General features: G+C 43.7%; 1 protein-coding gene across 1 annotated transcript in view; it reads left to right on the top strand.

Annotated features, from left to right (window-relative positions):
- The window catches only part of CUL5 (cullin 5), a 102,566-nt gene that overhangs the window by 31,372 nt on the left and 58,858 nt on the right, over positions 1-12,336 (top strand). Inside the window, exon 3 of the mRNA XM_058663951.1 lies at positions 5,143-5,242. Coding sequence (XP_058519934.1) covers positions 5,143-5,242 — 100 coding nt within the window. The remainder of the gene's footprint in view (positions 1-5,142; positions 5,243-12,336) is intronic.

Genomic DNA, 12,336 nt, shown 5'->3' with positions numbered 1-12,336 from the left:
GCATAACCACAGTATGACTTTTGATTGAGCTTAAGCCATTTACATTCAAGGTTAATATGTATGGGTGGTACTTTGGTCCTGTCATTTTAGGACTGGGTTGTTCATTGGGTTAGTCTTCTGTTGTCATTTTACTGGGATGTTCTTCACTTTTGCCCTTGGTTTTGTTGGGTGCTATTCCTCTTCTCTGTCAAGAGAACATCTTGAAGTATCATTTGTAGGGCAGGTTTGGAAGAGGCAAATTCTTTTAACTTTTCTTTACTGTGGAAGAATTTTGTTTCATTTTCAAAGACAAAAAAAAAGCTTTGCTGGGTATGTTATCCTAGGCTGACAATTTTTTTTCCTTTAGAATCTGGAATATGTCACTCCATTCTCTTCTTGTCTATAGAGTTTCCTGTGAGAGATCTCCTGTGAGCTTAATTGGCATTCCTTTATATGTCAATTGAATTTTTTCACGTGCACATTTAAGGATCTTTTCCTTATGTTCAATTGAAGAGAACTTGATGATCATGTGTCTTTGTGAAGATCTCTTTTGGTCAAGCCTGTTGGGAGTTCTGTGCCCCTCCTGGATCTTGTTTCCCAATTCTTTCTCCAGATTAGGGAAATTTTCTTTTATTATTTCATTAAATATATTTGTAAAACCAGTTTCTCTTTCTGTACCTTCTGGGACTCCCATAACTCTTATATTTGGCCTCTTAATAGTGTCTTTCAATTCTTGAATACTTTTTTTTGCCTGATCCAACTGTGCTTCCAGCTTTTTGTTTGCTTCCCCCTGGTAGCAGGAAATATATTCCAATTCTGAGATTCTTTCTTCTGCTTACTTCATTCTATTTTGGAGACTCTCCACTGTACTTTTAATTTGCTCTACTGTGTTCTTAATTTTTGGTATATCAGCCTTGATTTGCTTTATTGCTGCTGTTGCTTGTGTAAAATATTCCTTAAATTCTTTGAACTCTTGTATGTGCTTCTCATTGTTGATCAGAATCTTTAAATGAGGTTTCTGAATTCTGTGTCCCCCATTTTCTTGATGTCTTCCTCAATGAATTCTTTGGTTGGCATAGGATTATATATATAATTCTAAAGACTTATTATTATTATTATTATTAAACATTTTTTTGTATCAGTGCACCATTACAGAGCCAAGCAATCTGTGGGGAACATGTTTTGATTCTGTCATTTTGTTGTAAGCTTCTCTGCTGCATGACTTTATCATTAAAAAGTCAGCTTTCAGGGAGGAAGTTTCAAATCGCTGCTGATGTGCACCCTGGGAGTTAGCAGGTGACAGCTCAAGTGGCCGGGTCACTGCTGCCAGTGTGGGAGCTGTGGGTTGCGTTCTTTGCTCCCAATTTGGGCCTAGCTCAGCCGCAGATGAGCTTTGGCTGACTGGCCATTGTGGGCGTTCAGAAAGTGACCATTCCTTCTCCCCTCCCCATCTGTCTCTCATACATAATTTTTAAAAATCAACTTCTGAACATATATTGTTGTGAAATATTTAAGTTTTAGTAAATGTGTCTGTTTTCTTAAAAAAAAAAAAAAAGATGCGTTGATTTGTTTGAAAGAGTTAAAGAAAGGAGAGGAACAAAAATGATCTTCCAATTCTCTGGCTCACTTCCTAGATTGTCGCAGTGGTTCTACCTGGCCAAAAATTTCTTCTGCATATTTCATGTGGGTGACAGGGGCCACACATTTATGTCATCATCTTTTCCCAAGGCATTAACAGGGAGCTGGATTGGAACTGAAGCAGCTGGGAAATAAACAGGAATGCATATGGGCAGCTGGTGTTACAGGCAGTGGCTTACTGCTGTGCTGTGACATTGTTTCCAATAGTCAGATTTTTAGAAATGATTTTATTATTAAATGTTTTTTTATAAAATTTTTATTTTATGTTATAGAATGAATTTTTATTTTAAACTCTTCCAATTTTTTCCTTTTTCTCCTGCATCTACAGGGGGTGAGAAGGGTGGGTGCTGCTCCTTGCTGCCAAGCGAACCAGCACCCAGGGACGGAGGAATGGTGATTTGATGTGATCTTAGAGACCCTGATGTGGGGAAGAATATTCCAAGAATGTTATTGAGCAGATTTGATAGTTCTAAGACATTGGTTTCATTGCTCCAAGGTTGAGAAAAATCTTTCCAAGGTCTATTGATTGACAGAGTCCAGCTTGGTGTGTCTACGCATCCCAACACTTGCTGCAAAAGTTGGCCAGAAAAATTGTCCAACTTCTTCTGCTTTCCATCTTCTGACAAAGCAGTCAATGTCTCCTGCTGGCCTAGATGAGTTGACCGTCATGTCTTCCGTTTGCATCTGGGCATGCTGTCCACTGCACAGGCATCACCATCTGAGAAGATAACATGCACTCCAAGCTTGGGCCACATATATTGTGATTTTCCCTGTGGCTCAGGTATGAGTCCAGCAGTCTAGTTGGAAAGTCCCCAAGAAACATTGGAATGAGCCTGGGGTGACCCCAGACCTGGTTCTTATGTGCTGGCTAGGGAGGGGTCTGGTTCAGTCCATCACCCATATCAGCCTATGCACATACCGGTGAATGCACTTACCTGATCAGTTCCCATGCAAAATGAAGCCTAACCTAGCTCACCATAAACCCAGTCTTTACACACACCAGTGGGAACTGCAGCCTAGTCAGACTGACTGCCAATAACTCCACCGGGCCCCTAGCCCTAGTTCCCATGCATGCGCAACAGTCTAGTCTGGCCCATTGTGCATCCTGTCAGGCTTGATTCAGCCCAACCCACCTCCAGACTCAGTACATATGAATGCTGGCAGGTGCTGTTGCCTTATCCAGCCTGTTTTGTCCCCAGCTCTGGCTCTTATGCTCACCACTGATTGCTGCAGCCTAGCAGAGGAGTGCTCACAGTTCCCGTGCTAGGCCCACTCGCAGCCCTGGATCTTATACTTGCTAAGGAGTTCAAGCAGTCCAGCTTGACATGATTTGTACCCAGTTCCCCCTGGAACTTGCCAGTGGATGCATTGTCAAAGCCTGACTGGCCTGAATTGATTCTGGTTCTTCAATATGTAGTGACATAAACCAGTCTGGCCCTCTTCCCAACCCAGCTTACATGCGGGCCAGGAAGTATTGCAGCCTTGCCCAGCCTGGTCTGCCCCTAATTCCAGTGGGAGCAGTGGTCTAGCAAGAGAATCCCCGAAGTTTCTCTACTGGGCTTGTCCCCAAATCCAGGTCTTGTGCGTGCTGGTGGGTGCTGCAGCCCAGTGTGGTATAGCCTGTCTCACCTTGGCATTTGCCAGCAGTTACTGCAGCCTGACTGCCTGGCCTGCCCCTAGTCCCACTTTATGCTGGTGAGAACTGAAGCCTAACCCAGCCTGACCATTTCCCAGACCTGGTTCTCATGTGAACTGGCTGGTGTTGTGGCCCAACCCATTCTGGCCTGTACCCACTCTAGCTCTTGTGAGTGCCAGCGGATGCTTGGGCCTAGCCCAGTCCAGCCTGCCCCCAGACACAGCCCACGTGCATGCTGAGAGGGGGCTGTAGCCATATTCAGCCCAATCTGCATTCAGCCCCAACTCTTATGCTCACCAGTGGGAACCACAGCATAGCAGAGGAGTACCCTTAGTTCCCTGGGTGTTGTGGTCTAGCCCTGCTGAGCCTGCCTCCATCCTTGGCTCTCAAGTGAACGAGAGTGCAGTAGCCTAGCCCTGCACTACCCTCATCCTGCCCTGGCATCCACTTGTGCCAGTGGGTGCAAAGGCTTAGTGTGGTGCAGTCTGCCCACAGACATACCGACAAGTGGTGCAGCCCTGCCTGACTTGGCCCACCTGGCTTTTGGACTCTCTAGCAGGAGCTGCAGTATAATAGGGGAATTCCCCAAGTTCCCCCAACAGGCTGGCTCCCAGACCCAGCCCAGCATGCTCCCAACCCCAATTCACAAGAGTGTCAATGAGTTCTGTCGTCATGCCTACCTTGGCATGTCTTCTTTCCTTGCCCACCAGCTTTTACACAAACCCGTGAATATTGCAGACCTATGGGGATGAACCCACATATTCCCTACAGAATTTGCCCCCAGACCTGATTTTCCCATGTACCAGTTGATGTCATAGCCCAGTCTTGTGTGAACCATCCTCTGCCCTGACCCTCACTGGTGGGTACTATGGCCTATCCCTGTGAGGCAGGCCCCCAGCCCTAGTGTTTGTGTGTGCCAGCAGGTAGCAGATGATGTCATCTAGTCTAATCCAGCTATTAGCTGCTTTTCTCCCAGCAATGCAACAGTTGCCTAGGTACATGGCAGTGTAGACAATTGTCTACAGCTGCAGGGGAGGGGTCAGATTTTTAAAGTTAAATTTTTGTATGCCAGTTTCTGAGAGAATCTGTTGTATTTTCTTAATGAAGAATTTTTATTTGAAAGAGAATGGAAAGAGAGGAGTATAAATCTCCCATCTGTCGATTCCGCTTCCCCAAAGCTGCAATGGGCAGGGCTGAGCCAAACTGAAGCCATGAGCCAGGAGCTTCTTCTGGGTCTCTCTTGTGAGTACAGGGACCCAAAGACCTGGGACATTCTCTGCTTTTACCCCAGGTACATAAACAGGGAACCAGATCAGAAGTAGAGCAATCTGGACTTGAATCAGGGCCCCTGTGGGGGTCTGGCATCCGAGGCAGCAATTTTACTCACCACGACACAATGCCAACCCAGAGCTTTTGCTTTTTGTTTAAATAAAGGAGACACCGTGGTGGTTGATGTGAAGTAGGTAATGAATATTTGGAGGAACTTGGGATATGGGCTGTAATTGGATTTGAGTAACTAATTTTTAAAAGAATAATTTATATCTGTTGTGTTAAAGAATAAAGATTTGGGCTTGTTTTGTGAAAGTAGATATTAATGGCGTTTAAATTGGGGTTTGACATTGGAAGATGGAAATGTGCTTTTAGAGTTGAATTTCATACAATAAATAGCAGAAAATGAAAGAAGAAAGCAATTTCAAAAGAATTGTAGAAACAAATGTGTATGTGAAACACTTAAGAACACTTAAGAACACTTGATTCTTGTGATGGATTCAGGCACTGTTAGTTTGATCTAGTATGACCTGTGGAAACTCTATTAACAGAGAATTTAAAGTTAGTCTGTGTGTTCTTGTTCTCTTACTGGTCTTCATTTCCCTGCTTTGTTTCTACAGAGATGTTCATGCAGTCTGTCTCTGGGATGATAAAGGCCCAGCAAAAATCCATCAGGCTTTAAAAGAAGACATTCTTGAGTTTATTAAACAAGCTCAGGCGGTAAGTTTTGCATCTTTATTTTACATTTGTTCAAAAACTACTCAAACAACATCGAGTTTTGTGATTTTTGAGAGTAGGACTTCCTAAAGTAACCTTATCTTTCTGTTTTACTTAAAGATTTATTTTATTTGTTTCTTTTATTTGTTACTTATTTTATTTATTATTTTTATTTGTTACAAAAGTGTGAGAAGGAGAAACAGAGAGAAATCAATCTTCCATCTCTCGGTTTACTCCTCAAATGGCCACAGCTGCTAGGTTGTACCTTAGGAAATCTAGGAGCCAGGAGCTTCTTCCAGGTTCCTGTGTGGTGCAGGATTCAGCATCTGAGGTGTCTTCTACCTTCCTAGGAGTATTAACAGGGACCTGGATCAGAAATAGAGTGCTGGGACTCGACATGGCACCCATATGGGATGTTGACCTTCCAGGCAGCATCTTCATCCACTGTGTTACAACACTGACCCCTAAAATAACTTTAAATATCACTCTGGCATTTGACACATTTATTACTGCCTTTTTAAATAAAATGATCATCATTTATGTTTTCTTTTTTTTATTATTATTATTTTTATTTTTATTTATTTATTTTTTTTATTGTTATTGGAAAGCCGGATATACAGAGAGGAGGAGAGACAGAGAGGAAGATCTTCCATCCGATGATTCACTCCCTAAGTGACTGCAACGGGCCGGTGCGCGCCAACCCGATGCCGGGAACCAGGAACCTCTTCCAGGTTTCCCACACGGGTGCAGTGTCCCAATGCATTGGGCCGTCCTCAACTGCTTTCCCAGGCCACAAGCAGGGAGCTGGATGGGAAGTGGAGCTGCCGGGATTAGAATCGGCACCCATATGGGATCCCGGGGCGTTCAAGGCGAGGACTTTAGCCGCTAGGCCATGCCGCCGGGCCCATCATTTATGTTTTCATCCTACAGCATTACTTTTGTTAAGAGAGCACATTACTTTCCTCAGAAAATGTCGTAGGGGGCCAGGGCCATGTCATCACATGTTAAACCTCTGCCTGCTGGGCCAGCATTCCATATGGGCATCTGTTTGAGTCACTTTTGACTAGCTCCCTGCTAATACATCTGGAATGCAGTGAAAGATGGCCCAAAGCCTTGGGCCTCTATAGTGACATAGGAAACCCAAAAGAAGCTCCAGGATCCTGGGTTTGGACTGACCCAGCTCTAAGCCAGTGTGGCCATTTGGGGAGTAAATCAGCAGATGAAAGATGTTTCTGTCTTTCCTTCCTTTTCTATAAATCTGCCTTATAAATAAAAATAAAAGTATCTTTTAAAAAATGCCATAAAGAATGTACTTAAAAAATTTAGAAGTCCTTATCATCAGGATTTTTTACTATAAACCCATCTACATGCATCTGCCCCTTTCTCTCAGACCTCTTTCAAGTTAACAGTAATTTTCTTCAATTCCAGATATTTATCTGATAGCAAAATTCTTGAACTGTCTTTTGTATTGCTGCAATTGAATAATTCAGTGTTATGTTGATACTGTGTATAAATGTTTAATATTTCTGAAGAAAATATTAGTTTTCATTAGTTTTGGGGATTTTTTGTTTAAAGTTTATTTATTAATTTGAAATGCAGAGTTGGAGAAATGGCGAGACAGAGATGGAGATCTTGTATTTGCTGTCTCACTGCCCAAATGGCTTCAGTGGTGGGACTAGGCTGGGCCATAGCCAGAAGATTGGACCTCTGTTTAGGTCAGCTACGTGAGTGGCAGTGGCTCAAGCACTTGGAACTGTTTTCCACCGTGTTCCCAGGCACATTGGCAGGAAGATGGGTTAGAAGCACAGCTTTTCAGGTTTCACATTATACAAATAAAAATAATCATGCCTATAGGCCCCTTCTAAAAGTAGTTTAAGGATTCATCCTTTAGAGATGCCATAGTTGATTCAAAATAAAACACTGCTTTTGCAGTAATTTTTTCAAAAGACGAGGATATTAATAAAACTAATGAAACCAATCCCACTGGTTCCCCCTGGAAGCATTGCTCATCTGGGATGCTGGTATTGCAGGTGGAGGCTCAACCCACTGCATCACAGTGGCCCCCGTGGGATTGGTTTCATTAGTTTTATTAATATCCTCGTCTTTTGAAAAAATTACTGCAAAAGCAGTGTTTTATTTTGAATCAACTATGGCATCTCTAAAGGATGAATCCTTAAACTACTTTTAGAAGGGGCCTATAGACATGATTATTTTTATTTGTATAATGTGAAACCTGAAAATTAGACAGCTAGACTTTCTTATTCAATTTCATGTTTAAAAGATTTAAAAAATTTATTTGAAAGGTAAAGTGACAAAGAGGGAGCCTGTTGCAGTGATTCAGTGACTCAGTCCTCGCTTTGGACGCACCAGGATCACATATGGCTGCCAGTTCTGTCCTCACTGCTCCACTTCCCATCCAGCTCCCTAAGAGTGCCCTGGGAAAGCGGTGGAGGATGGTCCAAAGCCTTGGGACCCTGTCTGTGTGGGAGAGCTTAAAAAAGCCCCTGGTTTCTGGCTTCAGATTGGCTCATCTCTGGCCGATGCACCCACTTGGGGAGTACACCGGCAAGCAGAAGATCTTTTTCTCTCCACTTCTCTCTGTAAATGTGCCTTTCCAATAAAAATAAATAAATCCTTAGAAAAACATTCCCCTCCCCACCAAAAAAAGTGACACAGAGAACGGAGGTGGAAGGAGAGACAGAGAAAGAGAGCTATTCTATCCACTAGTTCACTCCCCAGATGGCCTTAATGACTGGGCCAGGGCCACTCTAAAGCCAGAAGCCTGAAATTCCAGCTGAATCTTCCATGTAGATTACATAAGTCCAAGCTCTTAACCATCCTCCACGGCTTTAACTGATACATCAGAACTGGGACAGCTAATATTCAAACTGTTCTCCAAAATGACATGCAGATGTTACAGACAGTAAATCTTCTTTACCCAAATTCTGGCCCTCAAGTTGAATTTTTAAGTTCGTATATTATATCACGACAAAACCCAGAGCACAATATGGAATGCCAGGGTGAGGTTGCCTGTACTGGATGTGACCGCAGCACCCAATCAGCACACGTGAGAACCAGAAAGGGAGGGGGCAGAGCCGGCAGGGGGATTAAGGGGCTGGTCCCCTCGCTGGACAGCTACTCCCACTGGAGAGTATGGGCTGGGCTGGGGACAGACCAGACTAAGCAGGGCTACAACACCTGTGCGCCGCATGTGGACTAGATCAGGGAAAAGCCAGGCTGGGCTGATTATTCCTACTGGTGCAAGCACAAATTAGAGTGGGTGAGGGTTGTTTGGGCTTAGCCACAACATCAGATGGCAGAAGCTGGCACTGGGGGCTAATTCTGTCAAGTCTAACCACAGAACCACCCGAAGAGCATAAACTGGGATTTAGAGAGACCCAGGAGGGAAATAGTGGGTTCCCCCCTCTTGGGTTACCACTCCCGCGGGAGGGCATGAAAACTAGGACGGGGGCTGGGGTGGCTAGACGGAGAGGCACTCAACAACATCCGTGAGGGCTGGAGAGTTGAGTTGGTTGGAGAGAACTAAGCTTCAATGCCCATTGACAGGTATGAGAGCCAAATGGGAAGCGGGACAGACTGGACTAGTCTGCTACACATACTGGCAAACCAGGGTAGGGGGCGGGCCTGGTGGGGGTTATTGTGGGTCGCTCTGACTAGACTGCAGCTCCCACTGGTTGATGAAAGGGTCGAGTATGTGCTGGGCAGAATCAGGCTGGACTGCAACACCCATTGGTTCCAGTGGAAGTCGGGACTGAAAACAGAACCAACCCAGCAATTGCAACCACCAGCTGATCGTGGAGATGGACTGTGCCGGGCCCTGTGCTTGCTAGAACATACAAGAATCTGGTCTGGGAGTACCTCAAAGTTTCTGAGGGGATCTCCCCAATCGAACTGCTGGACTCAGAACCCTAGCAAGAAAAGACAGAAGAAAGAACAAGTCAATCAACCACCTCAGCTATATGTTGGCAGCGAAATACTGGGCAAATGAAGACTCTATCAATCAGTGGATTCTTCAATGACCTCACCGAACTAGAAGTGGCGAAAATGGCAGCGATCCATAACTGGAGAACTATTGAAACCACTTGAGCAAGTATCTCAGAGCATGCCCCACATCCGGGACTTTGGGTGGGTGGGAAACTGGGTGGGGCTTTTCCCTCAATATCCCCCTTTACCTCAGATACAAGAAGGAAACAATATGGACATAATAGTCTTATCCACTTCCCTATACCCCCTGAACCTTTTTACCACAATTAACTATGTAAAGATTGTCAACAACATAATAAAAAAAAATAAATAAATTAACTAAAAAAAAGTTCGTATATTATAGTAATTTTACAATCTTGGTAAATACTTAACCTTTTAAAATAGTTTCATTTATTTACTTATTTGTTTATTTGTTTGAAAGGCAGTTAGTTATAGAGAAAGAAAAGGAGAGACATCCATCTGCTAATTTACTGCCCAAATGACCACAAACGCTGGGGCTTGGCCAAATAGGTGTATCCCACATGGGTGCAGGGATTCAAGGACTTTGGACACCTTCCACTGTTTCCTCAGGCACATTAACAGGAAGCTGGACTGTAAGTGCAGCAGCTGGGACTCATACCAGTGCCTCATAGGCTGCTGGCACTGCAGGCAGAGGCTTAATGTCTTGGCTGCAGTGCTGCCCCCTTTCGTTGAATGTTAACAGCTATTCAGCAGTTGAAATTCAAGCATTTCTTCTGTAAATAACTAATGAGGATATTGAAATTTTACATGTAAATTCTGCTACTGGATACCATTCTGGTAGAATAAGATTGATATCCTTAGTTAAAAAAATTAAGTCTCTTGGGCCCGGTGGTGTGGCCTAGTGGCTGAAGTCCGTGCGTTTGAAGTCCTCATCTTGAATGTGCCGGGATCCCATATGGGCGCTGGTTCTAACTCCGGCAGCTCCACTTCTTATCCAGCTCTCTGCTTGTGGCCTGGGAAAGTAGTCAAGGACGGCCCAATGCTTTGGATCCTGCACCCGTGTGGGAGACCTGGAGGAGGTTCCTGGCTCCTGGCTTCGGATCAGCACAGCACCGGCCATTGCGTTCACTTGGGGAGTGAATCATCAGATGGAAGATCTTCCTCTCTGTCTCTCCTGTCTGTATGTCTGACTTTGTAATAAAAATACATAAATCTTTAAAAAGAACTAAGTCTCTTGTTGACAATATCTCGATAAAATTTTTGATGATTGCATAGGCATTTATTTAATTAGGGCTAGGGAAAGACACAAACACAAAAAGAGGCATCTTGTATTTGTTATTCACTCCACTAGTGGCTTCATAGCTGGGGCGGGTCAGGCAAAGCAAGGAGCTTCATCTGGGTCTCCCACATGAGTGATAAGGACCCAAGAACATGGGCTGTCTTCTGCTGTTATTTCTAGAATATTAGCAGGGAGCTGGACCAAACATGAAGCAGCCTGGATTTCATCCAGCACTACATGGTTTGCCAGTCACATGGCCCTATCTACAACACAACACGAACTCTGGTAGTTATCGCCCAATAAAATAAATTTTATCTTTGAGTTTGTGCTTTGGCTCAACTGACTAATCCTCTACCTCCAAGGATTGAGGTTCCATATGCTGGTTTGTGTTTCACTGCTTCACTTCCCATCCAGCTCCCTGGTTGGGCCTGGAAAACCAGTGGAGGATGGCTCAAAGCCTTGGGACCTTGCACCCACATGGGAGACACAGAAGAAGCTACTGGTTTCAGATTGGCTCAGCTCTGGCTATTGGGACCTTTTGGGGAGTGAACCAGAGGGTAGAAGATCTTTCTGTCTCTCCTTCTCTCTGCAGTTCTGCCTTTCAAATAAAAATAAGTAAATCTTAAATAAATAAGTTCTATCTTCAAGTGTTATTTAGAAATTAATGTTTCAGGGCTCGGCAGCGTGGCCTGGTGGCTAAGGTCCTCGCCTTGATCCCATATGGCCGCTGGTTCTAATCCCGGCAGCTCCACTTCCTCTCTATCTCTCCTCCTCTCAGTATATCTGACTTTGTAATAAAAATAAAATAAATCAAAAAAAAAAAAGAAATTAATGTTTCAGTGTCAAAATTTAATCAATATGGTTTTACTACAGTTTATTTAGAAATGCAGTTTGTACTTGGATTAAAAATTAATATACCATTTTATGACTTGGTAAAGATAAAATAAGTTTATTTCGAACTGATACGTGATGCCATTCTTAAGTTTCTAGAAATAATTTCATAAGAATCATCTTAAATACTTATGTTTAACAGATGTTAAGAAATAACTCCACACTAGCATTGTGACATGACCCATTAAAGTCTAGAAAGTAAGGACTGTCACTGTAGTGTAGCACATTAAGCCTCCACCTGTGGTCCTGGGTGCCAGTTCAAGTCCCAGATGCTTGACTTTGATCCAGTTCCCTGCTGATGTGCTTGAAAAAGCAATGAAGTTGACCCAAATCCTTGAACTCTTGCATTCATCTGGGTGACCCTAAAGAAACTCTTGGCTCCTAGCTTCAGACCAGCCTACTTCTAGCCATCGCGGACATTTGGGGAATAAACTAGTAGATGGAATATTTCTCTGTCACTTTCTATCCCTGCAATCCTAGCTTTTCAAATAAATAAAAAGTAAGTCTTTTAAAAATATCTGAAATGATCGGGCGATAGACTGTGCCGGGCCCGGTTCTTGCCAGTACATATAAGAATCTGGTCTGGGAACACCACAGAGAAAGTTTCTTTGGATCCCCCCAATCGAGCTTTCAGACTCAGAACACTAACCATCAAATGACAGAGGACAGAACAAGTCAATGAAGCACCTCAGCTATATGTTGGCAATGAAAATGCTGGGCAAATGGAGACTCTATGATGGACTGTGTCAATCAGTGGATTCTCCAACAACTGCATTGTGCTTGGAGTAGTGAGAGTGGCAGCAATTCAGATCTGTTGAAATATCAAAACCAATCTATCAGCTCTACCTTCAGACCAGAGATGGTCTCCCCAAGAAACTGATGAACTTGTCTGACAATAAGATGCTGGACTTTATGCCTGGTAGATGCTTCCAATGAAAGAATCTCAACTGAATTTGAACTG

This window comes from Ochotona princeps, chromosome 4 (genome assembly GCF_030435755.1).
Source record: "Ochotona princeps isolate mOchPri1 chromosome 4, mOchPri1.hap1, whole genome shotgun sequence".
Lineage (NCBI taxonomy): Eukaryota > Metazoa > Chordata > Mammalia > Lagomorpha > Ochotonidae > Ochotona > Ochotona princeps.
Note: the sequence above shows the minus strand (reverse complement) of the source record. Positions and strands in the feature narration are given on the sequence as shown.